Source organism: Ambystoma mexicanum, chromosome 7p, assembly GCF_040938575.1.
Source record: "Ambystoma mexicanum isolate Mex_15411 chromosome 7p, UKY_AmexF1_1, whole genome shotgun sequence".
NCBI classification, from domain to species: domain Eukaryota; kingdom Metazoa; phylum Chordata; class Amphibia; order Caudata; family Ambystomatidae; genus Ambystoma; species Ambystoma mexicanum.
This window is the reverse complement of record NC_090939.1, coordinates 202,896,501-202,916,196: the sequence shown is the minus strand read 5'-3', so window position 1 is coordinate 202,916,196 and position 19,696 is coordinate 202,896,501. Positions and strand designations below refer to the sequence as shown.

Genomic DNA, 19,696 nt, shown 5'->3' with positions numbered 1-19,696 from the left:
CTCGGAGGCTGGGACTTTCTCTACAGCCTGGCTTAGGATGAGCGACCGAATCTCTGCCAAAAGAGTTGCTGTCCCAGCTTGGAGAAGACTAGGGGTCGGCGAGTGTTCCGGCTACGTAGACCTCCGTTCCTGGAAGCCACGGAAGCCTCCAGATGAGCGACCCTTATCTGAGCATCGCTGAGACTGGGAGTACGCTTTGGGCGTGGTCTTTGTTAGAATGGATAAAGACTTAGCCGTCTGAGAGCTATACTTCTTCCTGTCCAGCTCTTCATCTGTGCTGGAGTGAAAGAGGTCACTGCCCTCGATGGGCAGATCTAGAATACGTTCCTGGACGTCCGGGTTGAACTCGGTTGCCCACAGCCAGGCCATCCTTCTCATGTCCGTGGCAATGCAGATGGCACGTCCAGAGGTATCAATGTGTGCTAGCGTGGACTCCATGATATCCTGTGCCACGAGCTTGGCCTCGGCTAGACCCGCCTTGAAAAGTGATTGGCTGTGGGAGGGAAGTTCCGAGAAGAGTTCCGGGAGGAAGTCAGCAATTTCCCACCATAATCTCTGGTTAGTGGCTGCCAGCATGGCTTCTGTGTTGGCCTGTCACAGGTGCAAGGAAGCGTTGGAAGACAGCTTCTTACCGTATGTATGCCTCCAAGGTTTTCTCCTCTTTGCCTAACAGCGCCGTCGATGAAGACGAGGACTGAGGTTTGGAGTACAGTGATGCCGCAGCGATCACAGAGGAGTGTGGCTTAGGATGGGAGGAGAGCAAGCGTGTATCCCCCTCCATTTGCCTGTACTTGGCGTCCAGGCGGCGGTTGACTGGCTGGACGGAGTGTGGTTTGAGCCAACCCTTCTTGGCGAGGAAGACTACATCGGTTTGCAGTGGAATTCCCATTCTGGCAGAAGGGCGCCTTGTGAGAACCTCAGCGAGGACGTCCTCTGCTGGCTGTTCGACCTGGGGCTGTGGGAGGCCCAGGTATTCCGCCAGGCCCGCGATATGTTTGTGGAAGGCCCTGGCTGATGATGGTGTGTCGGGATCCTCCTCCTCATCAGTATCCTGAAGGTCTGGAGGATCCTGTGTAGGAGGAGGAGTATCCTGAGCAGGAGGCAGGGACACAGGGACCACCGTTGGAGGCTGAGGAAGAGGCTGGTATGGAACCGCCTGTGGAGTAGGCTGAAGAGCCGGAGGAATATACACAGGAGGGAGAGCCCTAAACAAACCCAGGACAGAAGGGCTATAGATAAATGTATACAAAGAGGGGGTGTCCTGGCTGTTGAAGTCAAAGCTATTTGCAACCAATTTTGTTGCAAATCGACGTAGTGTGATGGCTACCCTTCGGCGGCGTTATTTAAGCATGCCCTAGGGTAGGTGTACATGCAGGAGGAAAATAATGCACATGCGTAAACTGATGAGTGCGAGGAGGTACAGTTTTCATTAAGTAGCTGTCCTCATTCTTTATAACATTTTCTGAAAAGAAAAATAAAACTTTTTCTTGTAAATGCAAGGGTGCATTAATTTAACCCATATAACAAACCACAATAGAGAAACATGTATGCGGTCAGTGTAGGTCAATGCCTAAAACACATTCGAGCTAGAAAATGCTGCATGGTAACAATCAGAGAGTGCGAGACACATCTGTACAAGACATTTCATTGTTTTTAATACATTTTGAATTTCTAATACATTTTGAATTTCTCATTGTTAACCATAAAGATGCAACAGGATAAAAACAGAGGGGTGTCTAACCCTAACATAAGTAGCAAAAAACACAACACCTCTTGTTCCTTTAAGAAAACGAGACCTTGGAGAGGTCTAGCTTAGCCAGGCTATAGGGTGACCAGAATGTGATCTAAAATTGGTTGCAAATAGCTTTGACTTCAACAGCCAGGACACCCCCTCTTTGTATACATGAAGAGCCGGAGGAGGCAGCTGCGCCGGGGCCAGAGGCGTCGGCGGAGGCGTCTGTGGTGCCACTAGCATAGCGGGAAGGACTTCCCTGACTGCGTCAGTGATGAAAGCCCCCATATCTGGAGACTTCATGAGGCCGAGGAACCTCTCAAAGATCCAGTCCTCGCTGGCCGAAGAGGAGGAGGAGGGCACTGAAGGGGTTATTATAGGCAACTGAGGCCGCTGCCGACCCTGTACATACGGACGCAAGTGAAAACAGCCTTGTGCATAAGAAGGGTAGGCTTTAGGCCACGTACATGGTTGATGCCAGTCCCACCTCGATACCCGTTCTTTGCCGAAGTCTTCCAGAGGCGTCAAACGGGTGTCTTTTTATGGCCGTCGGCCATTTTGTTGAGCTGCCTACCACGTGGCTGTGACATGTTGCTCAGCTCGTTGATGCAAGCCTCTGCCAAATCTCTTATGTGTGAAGCGCGCAACTTGCCCCGCTCCTCGGGCGTGTGCCCGGTAGGTTTATCAAGCTAAACCCGGGGGTCGTTAGAGCTGCGTTCAGGCACCCCCTCGGACATACTGCTGGTAACAGGGCGTAGCCCCTCGCCCATGATGCCGGTACAAAGGCGGAGCCCTTCGGGCGCAAGCCCGGTAATAGAGCCTAGCGGCCCCTCGACGCTGGCCCCGGGAAGATCCGAGGACCTCAGCCCAAAGGCCGGTAGCTGTGGCAGCCTCGGTGCGCGAGTTGGTAAAAGGACCTGAGCGGTCCCTCCCGCGTAGGGGTCCCTGAGAAGGAATCTCCCTAGCGAGGTGCAGATGAAAATATAGGCCCTACCTCTGGCCTGGAACGTCTCACAAACTTCTTGAGGTCCTCAGAAGGAGACTGTTGAAAGAGCTCCCTCCACCTGACTAGTTTTTTCTTCAGCGCTTTTAAGGACAGCGAGCCGCATGCCGAACAGGCTTGCCAACCGTGGTCTGGGTCAGGCAACGTAGGCAGAGGGCGTGGGGGTCTGAAGTTGGAAAGGGCCCGTTGCAGGATGGGCACCTGCTGAAACCTGTCGAAGTCGACATGCGCCGGGCAGGAGGTGTGGCATCTAAGGACCGAGCAATTATTGAAAAAAGACAAAATAGGGAGAGGAAGAATCCGCACATGGAATTACACGGCCGAAGCCAAACCCAGGAGCGCTGGTGAATTCAGCCCATTCCAGTCGGCGCGGAAAAGGGGACTATGGTGTGGCGCCGGAGGGTGCAGTCAGGGCAGCGCATGCTCCAGATTTCTCTGGTGAAAAAGGTTCTGTCTCCCGTCCGTCGGGAGGGACGCCCATGCAGTATGGAGGAAAGGGGACGGGACGCAAGAGTATAATTGTCGTCGATGTCGAGTGTTTGTCCCCCGATGCAATGGATTTGAACGCCAATTGCGTGGGCTTTCACGCCAGTGCTGAGGGCTCCTACGGATGATGATCGGCATGGGAGGCAGCCTTTGGCTGGATTTCCGAAGGTGTTTTTCCCACCTTTTTTTTTTCCAACATGGTATTTTATTGGCATTTATGAACAATAGCTTACTTCATCTTTATAATCTGTTGTTCAACATATAACCAGATAAAACAACTGTAAGGTTGCCTCAACGGAGGCCAACAAATGTAAATGGGGGTGTGTTCCGGGGTGGACCGGAGGGGATTGCGGTCGTCTCGTTTCAGTGATTCAGGGCTTTAGTTCATTGCACACGGTTGGGGGAATTGCTGTGCGTCTCGGCAGGGGCACCCTATGTCCGCTAGTCCATCTTCGTCAGCCATCTGAATGGTGGCGGCCGTCTAGCTATGCCCGGGAATTTCTGTACGAAGTCAAAAAATGGGTCCCAGATGTTGTGGAACTTATTCCCGTTTCCTTGGCGGATGGCAGTGATTTTCTCCACTGCGGCGATGTCCCAACATTTGACCCACCATACCGGGATCGCTGGCCCTTCAGGGAGTTTCCATAGTTTAGCGATCGAAATTTTGGCTGCCGTCAGTAGGTGTGTGCAGAGAACTGCCAAGTTGCCGGTTAACAGGACTTGTCCTTCACTTGTGTCGCCCAATAGGATAATGCCTGGGTCCCAAGGGATTGCTAGGCCTGTGATCAGTCGGATCTGTTCCAGGACTTCCCTTCAAAATCTTTCTGCTTTTGGGCATGTCCAAAGGAGGTGGAACAGAGAGCCTGTGTCTTTGCAGCCCCGCCAGCATTGGGGTGGGATAGCGGGATTACATTTATTTAGAATTTCGGGGGTCATATACCATCTGTAGCAGACTTTAATGGCTCCTTCTTTATTTGTTACACATTTAGAGACTTTGTGAGTTCTTGCCCAAATGTGGCTCCAACTAGCCCTGTCTAGTTCCCTGTCTAGGTCTCTCTCCCACCGCTTCATATAAGGTTCCTTAGATTCTGGGTCTGTCCTGTCCAGCAACCTGTACAGTGTCGCGATCTTTCCTTTGGGCGGGGTTAATGTATGTTCCAGTGCCGTGAGTGCTCTGTTTCCGTGGGTTCGCATTGCGTCTTGGGATAACCAGTGTCGGAGATGGGCATATCGAAACCTCTCGGACTCGAATTTGAAATTTCCTTTTACAGTCCACCAACATGAGTAGGGAGTCTCCCTCTCGCTATGTGCTTCAGCCCACCCGCTTTCCATCTGGAGAAGGCATTTTGCCCCTGGCCTGGAGTGAAGTCCGGGTTTTCCCAGATTGGCGGAAGTGGTCCTATCGTGCTTCTACACTTCCACTTCTTTGCTGCCTGCTTCCAGCTGTCTACTGTATTCCTCATGGTTGAAAGTGGTCCGGTGTTTGGGGACTGTTTAGGCCATCTGATATGTGGGAGGGATTCCAGCGGGTGTGGACTCCAATCTTCTTCCAATTTCAGCAAGCGGGGCTTGTTGTCACCTTGTTGCCACATGAACGATGCTGCGAGTTGAGCGGCCAGGCATTACCTCTCGGCCTCCGGGACTCCCATGCCTCCAGACCCATAGCTTCTGAGCAGGACCTTCCTGGGTGCTCAGGGTTTCTTACCCCCCCCCCCCACACAAATTGTATCATGCTTGCCTGTAGTTTCTGTTTGGCTTTTTTCAGGAGTGTCACTGGAAAGGCCTGGCAATGATATAACAGCCTGGGGATCAAGTTCATTTTGAGCGTTGTGATCCTCCCTAACCAAGAGATCCTTCATCTTGCCAGCGGGCCAAGTCTGCTTGCATGTCTTTCAGTAGGGCTGGGAAGTTCATTTTATATGTCCGTTCTGCGTGTTTGGTTAGGCGTACTCCAAGATGGTACAACTGTGATTTGGCCCACGGGATCGGGAGGTTGGCCGCTAGCGAGTCCTGTGTTGTTTTAGGAATATTGATCCCTAGTGCTACTGATTTTTTAGGATTGAGAACCCCGAGGTCTCTTTGAAGTGGCTCTGCTCTTCCCAAAGTGCTTGCAGGGATGTGTCTGGGTGCACTATCGTTAACGAAACGTTGTCTGCGTACAGAGCAACTTTATAATTGTTATCCTTGAACTTGAGGCCTTGGATTGCTGTGTTCTGTCTAGTCCAAGCTGCAAATGGCTCCATTGATAGGGCAAAGATGAGGGGAGATAGGGGGCAGCCTTGGCGAGTGCCTCTGGTGATTCCGATCCTCAGGGACAAGGTTCCGTTGATTCGCAGGTTAGTGAAGGGATGTTGATAATTTGCCAATGTCCATTTTCGAAATCTATGCCCCAGTCCATAGTGCTTCAATGTTTCCCCTATATATCCCCAGTCTAGCATATCAAACGCCTTGTGTGCGTCAAGCAAAACTACTGCTAATTCCCTTCCCGTTCTGTTCTTTTGGCTGTCTCGATGATATTCAGGGTGCATCTAATATTGTCCATCGTGTTCCGACCTGGGATGAAACCCGTCTGATCTGGATGGATAAGGTCTGGGAGGAGCCTGGCCAGCCTGCTTGCTAGTAGCTTCGAGAACATTTTAGAGTCCACGTTCACTAGAGAAATGGGGCGGTTTGATGCAAAGTTCTGGGTCCGTGCCCGGTTTCAGAATCAGGATCGTGAGTGATTCTTCCATTGAGGGGGTGTGATAGTACCCGTTTACAGAAATGAATTCAAAAGTGAGGCTAGACGGGGGCCAGGATGTGGTTGAATTTTTTATAGAACGGTGCTGGGAGTCCGTCGGGGCCAGGGGCTGTGTTCTTCAAAGAACAGATTTCTTCCGCTATCTCTTCTTTTCCCACCTTCTTTACTGAGCCTGGAGGCTTTGTTGATGTAGATTCAGTGGCTAGCGTGGGGTCAGGGTTGCTGAGCGACGCTTTCGCTGCCAATGCCTGCTGGTTGGGGGACAGGGGAGGCACTGTGCCAACAGCCGCCTGTTTAAACATGGTATGCATTTCTTGTTTAAAATGTTGCCACTCTTCACGAGTGGTGGGTCCCTTCGAGGGCTTACGGGCTTACCTCATTCTGAAGACTAGCACAATTCCCGCCGATGGTGGTGGCGTCGCTGCTTCTTCCATGAGGAAGATGAAGAGGAATGCTCCTAGAGGGGGACCGTTTGTTTTCTACCAATGTTGGTCTCCACCATTCATGGGGGTGGGCTCCTCTGCCTCAGAAGACTGGACGAGAGAACGCACCAGAGATTTAGTGGGTGGTCCGCCCAGAAGCAGTTTACTGGCTCTCTCACGCAGGGACTTCGGTTGCATTTTCATGCGCAACGCACAGGCCTCTGTCGTGTGCCGAACCCAAACACCACAAAAAAACATCATGGGGGTCAGTTACTGACATTTTGGCCTCGCAATCAGTGAACTGTTTAACACCTGAGACCCGGTGAGTGGATAGCATTTTGAGGTTTTACCAAAAACAAATTTCATGAAGAAATAACGTGTTCCCGCATGCACGTGGAAAAAAGGAACTGAAGCATGGGGTGTAGTGACATGTTATATAAGACGCCCGACGTCACTTCGGGAGCCGATCGAGCAACGCAGATAGACTATAGACCCCTGAGTCAAGGTCTACTACGCCCCCTGTCGAAAGGTTTCCGAACAGCAGAGCTGGATTATTGATATCTATCAAGATGAAGAATCTGTGGAAGAAAAGAAAACCACTGAAGGACATTTTTATGAGTGTTTATTAAAATAATAAAGATGAGGCCTATCGTTCCGTATTGCTAGAGGGTTACCCCTGCCTTTATAAATAACTAAAGGTGCTAGTCAGTAATCAGACAATCCAAAACTAGTCCTAGCTGTCCCTACCACTACTTTAACTTAAATTATATTAAGAGAATCTCTCTCCTCTCTAGGTATTCTCTTATGGCATAGTCTCTTCTTCAGTCAAAAGTTCTCTTTTGTAAGATATCTTCAAATAGTCTCTTACCACCTTCTGGACAAGGTCTTGTTAATGTTAAAGGATATTTGTACCGCGCACTATCACCACCGGAGTGGTCTTGTAATTCTTTTATAAGGAACTTGGGTTTGGGCTACCCTCTTGGGACAGTTGTTACCCAGGACTTGACCCTCCCCCCCTCTCCTGGGGTTACTCAGTTAGATTCTCTCTCCTCTTATTTGGTTCACTTGACTTCACATCCCATTCATATTTATGAATTTCTCCCTCTTCCCAGGATACTTGTGTCAAGTTCTTAATACCGCCTGTGATGCTGGAAATGCCTTTTGGAAGGACAGGGCTTCCTAGTCCTTGTCTTACAACTTCTATGTGTGGACCTCTGACAGTGCAGCTCTACCAGTTTTCCTTTTGGTGCACAACACCCCTGGGATACCTTTATGGCACCCATGGGTGGGGTACACCCTTGTACCTCATGTGTGTTTTTGGGCACATGTGTTGTCAACAGAGAAGGGTATGGGCTGGTGGCAGCTACATGCTGACTTGGTAGTGGCTCCCAGTGTCTGCCATTCTTGGGACACCCAGGCCCCGCCATAGGAATCAATGGATTTCTGAAGGAAGGCAACAGTAGCCTCTTGGTTTATATTGCCTTTTACCTTGTTTTACAATGTCCTGGGAAGCCCTGACTCAGTCCCTTCCCCCTGACTGGCTGTTGGATGGAACTATCATATGTGTCTCCGGACTGCCTCCTGTCAGACTGCCTGGAGCCTTCCCAGGGGCTGTGTTTTGTGGATACACCCTTGGGGTGGGACCTGTGTGAACGGAGTCTGAAGTGAACTCACATTCTGTGTTATGGATGTCTGGTTTCTGTGTGTGACCATGCCTGAGACAGCCCTGACTGAAACTGAAATGAATGCAGTGTAGTGTGCTGAAGAGTGCTTACCCCAATCCACATTCCTAGTTCTGGGTATCTGGGTAGAGTGAATGGCCGGAATGCCTGTGAGCTTGATTGGCTGGCTGGCTGCCTGCCTGCACGAAAGCACTTCTATGTGATTGGTTGACTGAGCCTGGTCAGCCTGAGTGAATGGGGAACAAATATGTATAACTAGGGTTCCTGCACTCATAAATTTGTTCAGAAGCTGTAGTCTAAACCGAAGCTCGATGCCTGGAGTCCAGCTGGAGGAAGATAATTGCGTCTGTTACTCTTCATCGAAATCCAAAAGCTACTGTGCCGGTCCAAGGACTGATCCAAACGAGGACCTACAAAGGAGACTTCTCCTGAGCTACGAGGGGCAATCATGCAACCTGCTGCTCTTCATCAGAAGTACCCTGCAAGCCAGTTCTGTGTGCCTGCTGTCCGGAGAAGGGGTCTTTGTGAATCCAGAAGGGGAGTGCCCGGACATCTCGAGTCAAAGAAGTCCATTGGTGTCACCCAGGGTCCAGAGGAGCGTTTGTGACTGCTGGAAGCCTGTTGCAGTGTAGCGGCCAGAAGAAGGGAGACCCTGGCATAGTGCTGCTTGTACCCAGAGCTGCAAAGGGTCAAAACTACTGAAGAATACTTCAAGGGACATCCTTGCCATCATCACTGACCACTTTTCTCTGCCGGAGAAAGTCCAGGGTTGCTGAGTGCAGAGGAAAGTCCGCCAGGGGGTTTCCAGTCACCATAATCCAACAAAGACGTCCCGAGAGTTCAGACTAGGTGAGGGTCCATGGTCCACTCCAGTGGCCGAGTCCATGTCACCAGAACCAATCCAGAGGTCAGTACTGCGACTGCAGCACAGAAGAAACTAAAGGTGGAAAACCGAGATATACCGAAACCCGACACCATAGGTGACCGCTGCACTGCCAGAAGTCATCTAAGGTCCACCAGGGTCTTACTCTCATCTACCCAGGACTCCTAAAGTCAGAGAAATCATCGACCAACGAAAAGAGCACAGCGAAGGGCAAAACTGCTGCACTTCAGAAAGACTTTGGTTAAATTTGTCTTCTCTGACTCAACATCCCAGTGGCGGCTCCTTCCAAGGGGGGGGATCCATCCTCAAAGGGAAGCATCGAGTTAAACCGAGAAACTGTGCGACTTTGCCTGCCAAGGCACCAAAAGCTCTTTGATGAGGAATAGCATTTTCTAGCCTCCAGAGCCGTCCAGGGGTCCCAGAATCATCTTGGATCCTGTTCTCCTGTGGCCTCTACGGTACTTTGGGGTGGTAGAACCTTTAAGAAGAAAGTAGGGGGTTATTGAACATTTTGGGCTGCACTGTTCATGACTAACCTGCCTTCCTTCCTTAATCTCTGCTGTTACACCTCACTTAAGAATTTGCATGCCTATTTAAAACTGTGCGCAGTTGGTGCATTTATTACTGAATTTAAGTATTGCGCGGTACCACAGAATGTATATATTTGCCATTCTTTGCATAGAACTACCCGAGTACAAAGTTTTATTATGTATATGCATGTATATTATTAAACCTTGTTTTATATAAAGAGGCTGTTTTATCACCTAACAGTGTGTGGATATTCCGTTGGGGGGGCTCGAGGAGTCTGTGTACTTAAGAACCTGTGTGCTTAAGCCTTGGTTGCTCGTCCAAGCTACCATATAGAGAACCTTGGCTGGGATGTTCTGTGCCTTTGTCCCAAGTACAAATGGAGCCCCTCCAGTCTTTACACTGCTTCTTTCAGATTTCTCCATTATTCTATTTAACACAGTCCCGCTTAAGTGGCTTTGTCTTTAGTATCTAATCAATTACACTGTGACAAGTTCCTCATGCTCCATAACGATACCCTGGCGCCCTCCCGGTTCGCACGTTCAGCCAATTACCTGTGTCGGCAAGGGAATGCTATTGGGCTCAGCAGTCGCCCAGGATCTCTCCCTCTGCTCCGGGTTTCGTGCTTCTCCTTGTTGGTGGTGTTCCGCCCTCGGCCATCTCTCTAGTTGTGACGGGATCTGGGTGCGGGTCGTAGGGTGTCTCCTGGAATCCCCAGCTGGGTGGTTTTGGCGCTGTTTGACAAGCGCACAGCCCACAAAGTTGTTGTGGTCATGCCACCACTTGCAAAAGGATCCCCTTCTACCACGATACATCGAGCCTCCAGCATTTCCCTCTGGTGCTTAGGACTTTACTGAAAGTCGCGGATACTGCAACTCTCCTCCGCTCTGCCTCCTCCAGGCGTCACATCGTCAGGGGGCTTTAACCCTGCTTATGCTCTCTCTGGCTCGGTGCTTCGCCTCAGCGGGTTCTCCTCATTCAGCCTGCTCATCTCCATTAAATGTAAGTCTCTTCTTAAAGAGACAAATCCTCCTTGGTCATAATGGGGTATTTTAGTTTTGTCTTCAGCCAAGTCTCTGGATATTATAATGTTCTTCATATCTGGTAGTCCCTTATATGATACCATGGTGGATGGTCTAGGGAGTTCCTCACAGGAAAGGGAGTCCTTGTCCCACAAGGAGGAGTCTTTCCCAATGAGGACCCACTTGCCCAGACCCCAGGGAGGGTATTGTGAAGCAGGCTCACCTCCGCTCCTCTTTGGGGAGAAGGGATGAATACCCTTGATTTGTCACTATATGCCGGCATAATGACCCCAGTTGAATGCCAAGGAGACACCTAGTCATGAAACAATACACAGCGCCTATAATAGTGGTGATCCATGTCAAGAAAACTGCCCACCTGGGCAAGAGAAAAGTGATCCCTCAAAATGTCACTCAAGTTGTGTAGATATTTAAAGGACATGCACAACAAACAGAAATTATACAAATGCCATGCCTTTAAATACATTTAACATTTCACAAATGCTAAACTGACCTCTTCTGAAGAGACAACAGTTTCTTCACCTTCCTCACATGAATATTCAATGAATTGGTCAACATTATTTGGTTTTCGGTAACTTGAATACTTGAATCTTCTTATAAAGAGGTTTTCAGAATCAGCCTGGAATGGAATGAAGAAGAATCATTTTAATTGTTCTCTGATCCCTGAATAAAATAAATCTACTTTGAACTTGCATATTAAGACGCCTCCCTGATCTCCTGTGGGCCACAGCACAACAATGTGTCAGATTTTCAGTTTCACTCCTGTGCACATTGTGCCTTTAGGTCTAGGCTTCAGAATACATCACACTAATTAGTCAAAATACAAATTAAATTGTCTGAATTTCACATGAATAATAGCTAGTACTCACCCCATTGCCTGTCATTTTCTCAAACACTATTGATAAAAGGGTGAGCCGAACTAAAAGATTTCAAATCCCATCTGCTCACTGAGTTCTCATACCAGTTCATGTGCTTTGAAAACTAGGTTGGGCGACATGAGAACTGAAGCAGAAGGATCTGCTTGGAGGACCCCAAGGAGAAGGATGTAGGATCGAAATACATTATTCGACTTCAGTAATCCTCTTTGTGCTGGATGCAAAGAACAAACTACTCACCCCTGGTAGCGTTCTTTCTGACTGATGTCCCTCCAATGGATTTCTCATCTTACATATCATTTTCTGCTTTACAGATCTCTAAAAATGTTTTCGACAGAAGGAGCTGCTGTACATCTTCAGTGTCCCTCGATGCTCTTCACACATGCATCTGGAAAGGGACGTCTATGTCGATATGAATGGCTTGAAACACACCCTGTTGCTTCAGTTCCTCGTTTGTCCTCACCACATGCTCAGTTGGTTTTGGGAAGTGTATAACGAATTTGTCGCACATTGAGAGAAGAAGCAAGATCGCTCTTTGTTAGAGGGCTAAGATGGGAGGGCGATGAGTCCGTGAAAGGACCATCCATCAAAAAGAACATTACCAGGGGTAAGCAATTTGTTATTCTGCTGTATTTTGCACTCCCACAGATATCTCATCTTCGATCTACTCACAAAGCAGTAATTGTAAAGGCGGATGGAGAGCAAGCTCATGTGCATTATATCACCGAGCTTTGAAGTAACACTTTTCCAAAACTAGTATCCTGATCTGGCAGGGTGCCCAGGCAATAATGTTTTGAAAAAGGATGAAATGAAGACCGAGTTGCAGCCTGACATACGTCTTTAATTAGTATCCCTCTCTGCAGCGCTGATGTAGCCGCTACTCCTCTTGTAGAATGAGCCCATAAACATTCAACAGTCTCTTTCACTGCAATGGAATAGCATTCAGAGATGCATAAGGTTATCCATCTGGACAATGTTTGCTTAGTCACTCTTCTAACTAGTCCGTGACCGGCATAGCTGATAAAAGCCAATCTTCCAATCTGGCATTGCTGGTTCTTGGAATGTAAATGCTTAGCGTTCTTTTAGGTTCTAACCTATGTAATCTATCCTCCTATGTGGAAGGATGATTTGAAGGGTAAAATGCAGGTGCGCTGATCTTTTGAGAGGGATGGAATTCTGAAACAAATTTGGGAAGGAAGGCGTGGCATACCCCAGGTACATCCTTCTCCTTGGAGAAGGTCGTGAACGTTGGTTTGCAAGAGAGCTTGCAACTCGCTCACTCTGCGTGGAGAAGCGAAGGCTACTAAAAATATAGATTTCCATGTTAGAAGCTTGATGGGACAAGACTGTAGTGGTTCAAAAGGAGCCCCCATCAAGAAAATTAATACCAGGTTCAAGTCCCAGGTTGGTATCAGAAAAGGGACTGGTGCAAATTAATTTGTTAAGCCTTTTTAGAAATTGAATTACCAATGGCAACTTGAAGTAAAATCCTTGATCTTGTGTGCGCTTAAAAATGGACAGAGCAGCTAGGTATCCCCCCAGTGTTCACCTGCAAACTTTGCTGGCCCAGATGCAGCAGAAAGGAGAATACCATGGGTGCATTGCATCAAAGGGATATATATCCTTTGCTCTAAACCAGCTACACAATGTCTTTCATCATCAGCAGTATTGGGTTATTGTTGATCGTCTTCTGGCCGAAACCAGCACCTCCATAACGTCTTCCAGAAGGTCCAAGTTCTTGTATCATAACCTTTGAGAAGCCAGGTGTGAAGGTTCAGAGTCCTGTTCCCTGGGTAGATAACAAGACTTTACTCCTGCGAGATTAGATCCACTCTCATGGGAAGATGGATTAGGAGAGCAATCTGGTTGTCCTGAACTTCCTTCCTGAATACAACTTGGTTGTTCTCATCTCCTCGGACATCCCCCTCTCTAACCCTCTCACCACTCCTCTCTCTTGGACTGACCACTTTCTGCTTCCTCTCACCTGAAACTCTCCCTCAGGCAAAGCCCACCGCAGCCCATGGAGCGTGCATCAGTGTATGACTTTGTCTCCACTTTCTCTGCTCCTCCTACTCCTGCGGCACACTCACACGGACACAGCCCTCTCTAAACTGCCCCTTTCTATCTCCAACGCTCAGGACATCCTTGCCCGTCATGAGAATCTGTCTGAAGCCTACCTCCAAGTGCAACTCTTGATAGGACTCTGAGGGCTTCAGGCCCATCCTCTGACAAACTGGCCAGCCGCCTGCTCCAAAGGCATTAAAGACACTCTGTCCTGTCCAAGTAGGGAGTCCACATCCAAACCTGTCTCTGCAGCCTCTAACAACACTGCCAAACTCTTTAAAATCTGCAAGGAGCTGGACAATCCTTCTGCAGTCTCCAACTCTCTTGTTCTCTCACAGGTCCTCTGCACGGCTCTAGCTGCTCACTTCTCCACTAAACCCCAGGATGCCCTCTCCTCGCTCTCATCATCCTCCCACTCTACCCTTCTCTGCCCGCTTCTCCCTCCCTCTCCTTCTTTCTCCTCTTTCTCCCTGACTAGGTTTGTAGACTAGTTCAATCTATGAAAGCGTTGTCCAAACAAGTTCTTCCCTGCTCCTCCAGAACCATTAAAGACCACATTGACACCCTTGCTCCAGCCTTGGCCGAATTCTGCCTGTTAGGGAGAATTCTCTCTTTAGGCTGAATGTCCTAACCTAGTGAGTCCCCCAGCAGCTTTGCTGGATTTCTGGTGTTTGTTTTTTTCTCCTGCCAAGAGTGAGACTCTTTTTCTCCCACTCTTGGACATGATTTATGGTGTTCCTTTGACTATTAATGTGTTTTATGCTCTATGGGGTCCTTTACTCCATAGGGTCTCATGTGTTTTTACTATGTGTGTTACACAGCACCCTCTGTGCAGTGACACAGGGGTGTCATAGTGACACCCCACCATAGCCTCCATACCCTGGGACTGACTACCGTCTCCCAGGGCATGTAAAGTCACCATTGGCTTTACTAGTCCCAAATTATTAACAGAAACCGGTACAAACCATCATATTGTGGACGTACTGGTCGGGGCAATTCAAATGTTAGTCGAGGGGGCACGTCTCCGTCCCCCCTGATCGAGTTTTCGCTGGTGGCAGTGGATACTACTTTTCATATACGAGCGCGGATATATCCCTATGGGATTTTCCCATTGTTCAAGGCTACCAACTTTAATTATTTAATTCTCATAGCCTCGAACATACCGCCGGTTTATTTAATATTAATTCCCCGGTTGGTATTTTTTGCCAGGACTCGATTCTAAAATGGCGTTTGTGTTCTCTTCTGTGACTGCAACCCAAGTCGAGCCCTTTGTTCCTCTTTTTGGCGGGCTTCTCCACAGAAGTCTCCAAAAGTATTGCCACTCTGTCTGGGTACCACAGGAGGTGTGGGAGGGGGTTTAGGCACCCTGGACTGAGTTACCTTAGTAACTCAAGTCGCACTCTTGTATGATTGGCCCAAGTGGTGAGCCGGCCGGCTCACCACTTAGCATGTTTGATTGACAGCTAGGCTGAGTGAATGGTGGTGTGCTGCATAAAAGCAGGGCTTTGGGGACTGGAACTTCAGAAGTCGCCACAGGACCTGAGAATCCGACGAGGGAGAAGCTGAGCCGACCTACCACGACGACACCACCGGTGGAGCCCTGCGGAACCGACTCACCACTTCCCGACGACAGAGAAGATCTCCCGGCTGGAGAGGCTTCTTCCCCTGACTGGTGGGCACAATCAGTTTACCTTCTTTTCCTCGCACCCCAGGACGTCTTGTGGCCGAATTGCCCGTGCCAAGCACCCCGGCAACCGAATAGCCACTTACCACTGGACCGCGAATAAAAGGACCGCTCCTTTTACCTGAGAACTCTGTGGCTGGTTTCTTCCCTGGCAGTGCAACGGACTCCTGTCTTCCTCCCCCATGAGATCCTCTCTTCCCCCGGACGAAGCACCGACTTGCATCCGCTGCCAGGAACAACTGCCCCCGCTGGAGTATTCTCACCACTTTAAGGTACCGCGTCCGCCAGGCCTCTCTTTCTAAAGATTGCTACAAGGTAATAATAATCCCTTAACCTTCTGGACTGGGCTGGCCGCCTTGACCATCTAACTGGTCCCTTTCTTTGGTCCAACTCCTTCTGAACCTTTTCAAGACTTTTTGTGCACTTCAACCGTGTGACCTTGGACACATTTCGTTCTGATCCTCTTAAAGTGGATCCGGCCTTCTGAACTCTAACTTCACGGTTTTACTTTGCCTTCCTCTCTTGTTGTGTTCTTGTGAAAGTGTTGGGATCTGTTTCAAATTATACTCTGCTTTTCTCTCCCTTTTTAAAAACGAATTATTAGAGTGCCATCTGCGTTAAGAGCTCACCGCTGTCTGAAAATAAGTGGGGCTTTACTTAAGAATTGTCTAATATTCTTTTAAGGGAGTGTATATCTTTTAGTGACCATGTTTTTCGTGCCTGTGTGTTTTACTAGATGTGGCTTTAAATAAATAATTATATCTCTTTTACACCAAGCTCTGGTCCGTGTTTACTTTTTCTTCTGTGTTCTTTTGACCTATTGTGAATACTCTGTATACTGCCTAACTCTTCTTGAGGGAAGTCTGACTGCTCAGCCACAGCTACCAAGTGAATCTGTGTGGTACAGACTGCTACCAAGTGGGTTTATTGCCAAACACCTGTAGTCTTAAATCTTTTGCAGTGGTGCCAGAGGGAACTGCACAGGTTTCTGCCTAACACTGCCATCACTCTTTCGCCACTGGATCCTTCCCCTCTCTCCTCAAGCACTCCGTTGTGCAGATCTCCATCACACCTTTCCCGGGCAAACTCCTGGAAAAGATGGCCATCTCCCAGCCTACTCTCCAATCTGAATCTGATGGTTGTCTCCATGACCATCAGTATGGCTTCAGAGCAGCCAGAGGTACAGAAAATGCTCTCCTAAACGCTGGCAAACATCGGCTCTCTAATCTTGATTGCAGCCTTCCTTCTGTCCTCATCCTCCTAGACCTTTTCTCTACTTTTGACACAGTAAATCATGCTATCCTGATCAATCGACTCCGTGAGAACCTGGGCAACACAGGTCAGGCCCTAGATTGGTTGACCACCTTCCTTCTGGACCAACACTGCCAGGTCCAACTTGGGTCCTTTCTCTCCACCAACTCTTTCCGTGTTATACGGATAACACTGGGCTCTTTTACAAGCTCCCCTTGGCCTCGTCTCCTCTCTCACTCATTCCGGTCTATCCAAGATTCAGGATTGGTGCACCTACAACGATAACTGCCTTAATGCCAGCAAGACAGAGATCCTTCTCATTGGGATCCCTGCTCCCGTTTTCTCTCTCTCACTCTGGCCTCCCTCCTTGCGCCCTCTTCCTTAACCTTCCTGTGAGGCAAGAAACCTTGGATTCATCTTCAATTCCATTCTCTCCTTACATTATGGACCATGCCAAGAAGGCCCACTACCAGCTGCACCTCTTCAGAGATGATATTCTTTTCCTTACTTTTCCCCAGATGCTCACTGTCTCCAGAGGACTGATTCTCTCTAGGCTGGACTACTGCAACAGCCTCTTTCTCAATCTGCCTTCCTCTACTCTCCGCCTTCTGCAACTAATCCAGAACAGGACTTCATGGCATATCCTTGGCCTCAAGCCCAGGGACTGTATCTCCCCAGCTCTGAAATCACTCCACGGGCATCTGTTAGGGAGAATTATCATCTATGGCTGATTTCCCTCACCTAGTGAGTCCCCCAGCAGCTTTGCTGGACTTCTGGAGTTTATTTTCTTCCACTTGGTAAGAGAGAGCTTTTCCCCCACTCTTACCTGTGTTTTGCTATGTGTTTCTATCTGTTTTTGTGATTGTGGACTCTGAAGTACACCACTTCAGTAGCCCCCTTCTTTTTGTTCGTCACACAGAACCTTCAGTGCCGTGGCACAGGGTTGTCTTTAAGACTTCCCTCGGCTCCATTTCTGAGGTGACTACTGTACCCCAGAAAAGGGTAAAGTTACCATTAACTTTACTTAGTCAATCTAGCACAGATCCAGTACACCCCATCTTCCATGGAGTACTGGGAAGGGTTAATTTGTATCCCTTTACTGTACCTCCTAGAGCATTGTTTTGCTCTTTTAACATTTAGATTTGACTGGTGGCAGTGGTATCTACCCTAACTTTTCTACCGCGGTTATATTAGATAAACGTGGTACTGTTCTTGGCTATTATATTAGCCTCGAACATAAACCCGCTTAACCTCATCATCTTTCTTTTGGCTCCGGTTGGGTTTATTCGCCATTTGTTTTTGTTAAAGTCCTTCTTGTGTTTTACTTTGCGCGGCAATCTAGGTTCACCCTCTTTGTTCACCGTCTTTTGGCGGGCTTTCTGTTCAGAAGCCCTCCACCAGGCGCCTGGGTGTCTAGGTGGGCTGAATGTGAGGGAGGGGTGTAGTCACCCCCTGCACAGGGTATCCTAGGAAACCCAAGTCGCACTTTGTCATGATTGGCCAGGGTAGTTGTCCGGGCTGGAACACCCCCCTGCTGCGTGATTGACAGCCAGGCTGTGTGAATGGGGGTTTTGCGCATAAAAGGCAGGTCTCTTGGGCTAGAAGTCAGTCGCCACTGGAACTACAAGGAACCGAAGAGAAGCGGAGAGAACGACGGCTGCTGCAACTAACCCGTCCCGGTGAAGCCCTGCTGCAGTCCCGAGCTATCTTCCCTTCAACGACTTAGAGAAGATCCAGTCCGGAGTCTTCTTCCATTGAGCTTGGTGGGGATAACCAGCTCATCTTCTACAGCCAGAGGATCCTCTTCCTTGGTCGAAATCGCTGCACACTGCTGTAGTGGTCCGGATAGCCATCCGAAGAGCCTCTCCTGTTTTTAAGGAGCGCACCTTTTATTCTGTGTCGCTGCTGCCGGCTTCATCCCTGTGTGGTGCAGACCCCCTTCAGACGTCGTCCTTCACAACGAAGCTCCAGGAATCGTGGGTCTGCGGGAAACCAACAGGAACAACTGCCAGGGCACCAGCTGCACCAGTGGACCAAGGTACTGTGTTCTGTTGAGGAAACTGGGTGAATCCCTTTTTCTTCATTTCCAAGGCTTGCCCTTGTCTTCCCTCCTTCATATAACTTTTGCTTCCGAACATTTACAATATCCAAGTACTGTTGGCTACGTCGAATCTTGAACTGTCTGACCTTGTGATCTTCGGCAACTGGCCCAGGTGTCTTTCGACCCTGGCGCCGGCCCTTTGATTTTTGAACTCCTGTCTCCGAGTGTTTCTTGATTCTGCCTGGCTAACCAAAATATTGCCTGTGATTTTTGCCTCCAACTCCCTCTGGGTATCTCAAGTGCTAAGTGTGTTTTTGCCCTGGTAGCATTTCATGTCACGGATACGCGTTTGTTTAGTAGACCGAACGGTCAAAAAGCGATTGCAATCGTATTCGCGGATGTTTTTGTGCCCAACACCGGTTCATTCCAACACAGGGTACTTACCTTGAGACTTACTGTACAAAGTGAATTGGTTAGTTGTATATTTAACATGTGGTTTTTATTGAAGTTTCATAGAAGTGTTGTGTTTCTAACAAATGGTTTAAAAATAAATGTACTTATATTTTTATACCTGAAACCTTGAGTCAGTGTTTGCTTGAGTCACAGTAATTGTGGTCCCTTCGTGTATTCTCTGCTACTGCTCATATACTCTTGAGATAAGCCTGGCTGCTCCGCCACTGCTACCACTATGACATAGTACTACAGGCTTGTACCAAAGGTAAAACTTGTATTGCCACCTGTAGTCTTAATTGTGTGTACTGGTCCCTAAGGGCACTGCACAGGATTCTGCCTAACAGCATCCCAGTGGTGGCAAGAATCAAGTTCAAGACACTCTGCATCGCCCACAAGGCTTTCTGGGCCCAGGGCCCGCACTAAATCCAACTCTTTTTTCCAAAATACCTTCCTTCTCGAGCCCTTCACTCAGGTACCTCCAAATCACTGTGTGCCAAACGCTTCTCCAGGCAGGGGTATGGGGGGGGAGGAATCTCTCTCCTCTGCAGGTGCCTTCCTCTGGTAGGGCCTCCCTGCCCCTCTCAAAGTTGAGCCGAACCACCTGAAGTTACCGGAAGCTGCTCAAGACCTTCCTTTTCTCCTCTGCTTTCTTTCTCTCGCTCCCCTGCTAACCTACCCGACTGCTGCGCCGAATGGTTGCGTTGTCCCCCAGTTCTTCCCCCTTACACTCCCACCCACCCACCCCCCCACCTCCCCCACACAGCCCTACCCCAACTACTCCCCTTACCTGTAACCTATACAGCCCCCTGCCT

At 48.9% G+C, this 19,696-nt stretch overlaps 1 protein-coding gene across 3 annotated transcripts in view; it reads right to left on the bottom strand.

The window, feature by feature from the left end:
* BRWD1 (bromodomain and WD repeat domain containing 1) overlaps positions 1-19,696 on the bottom strand; it is a 3,236,587-nt gene that overhangs the window by 1,995,716 nt on the left and 1,221,175 nt on the right. For 2 of the 3 annotated variants that reach the window (XM_069636064.1, XM_069636065.1), the window contains exon 21: positions 11,010-11,135. The exons of the other annotated variant lie outside the window; for it this stretch is intronic. In XM_069636064.1, coding sequence (XP_069492165.1) covers positions 11,010-11,135 — 126 coding nt within the window. The remainder of the gene's footprint in view (positions 1-11,009; positions 11,136-19,696) is intronic. 3 annotated transcript variants of the gene reach the window in all.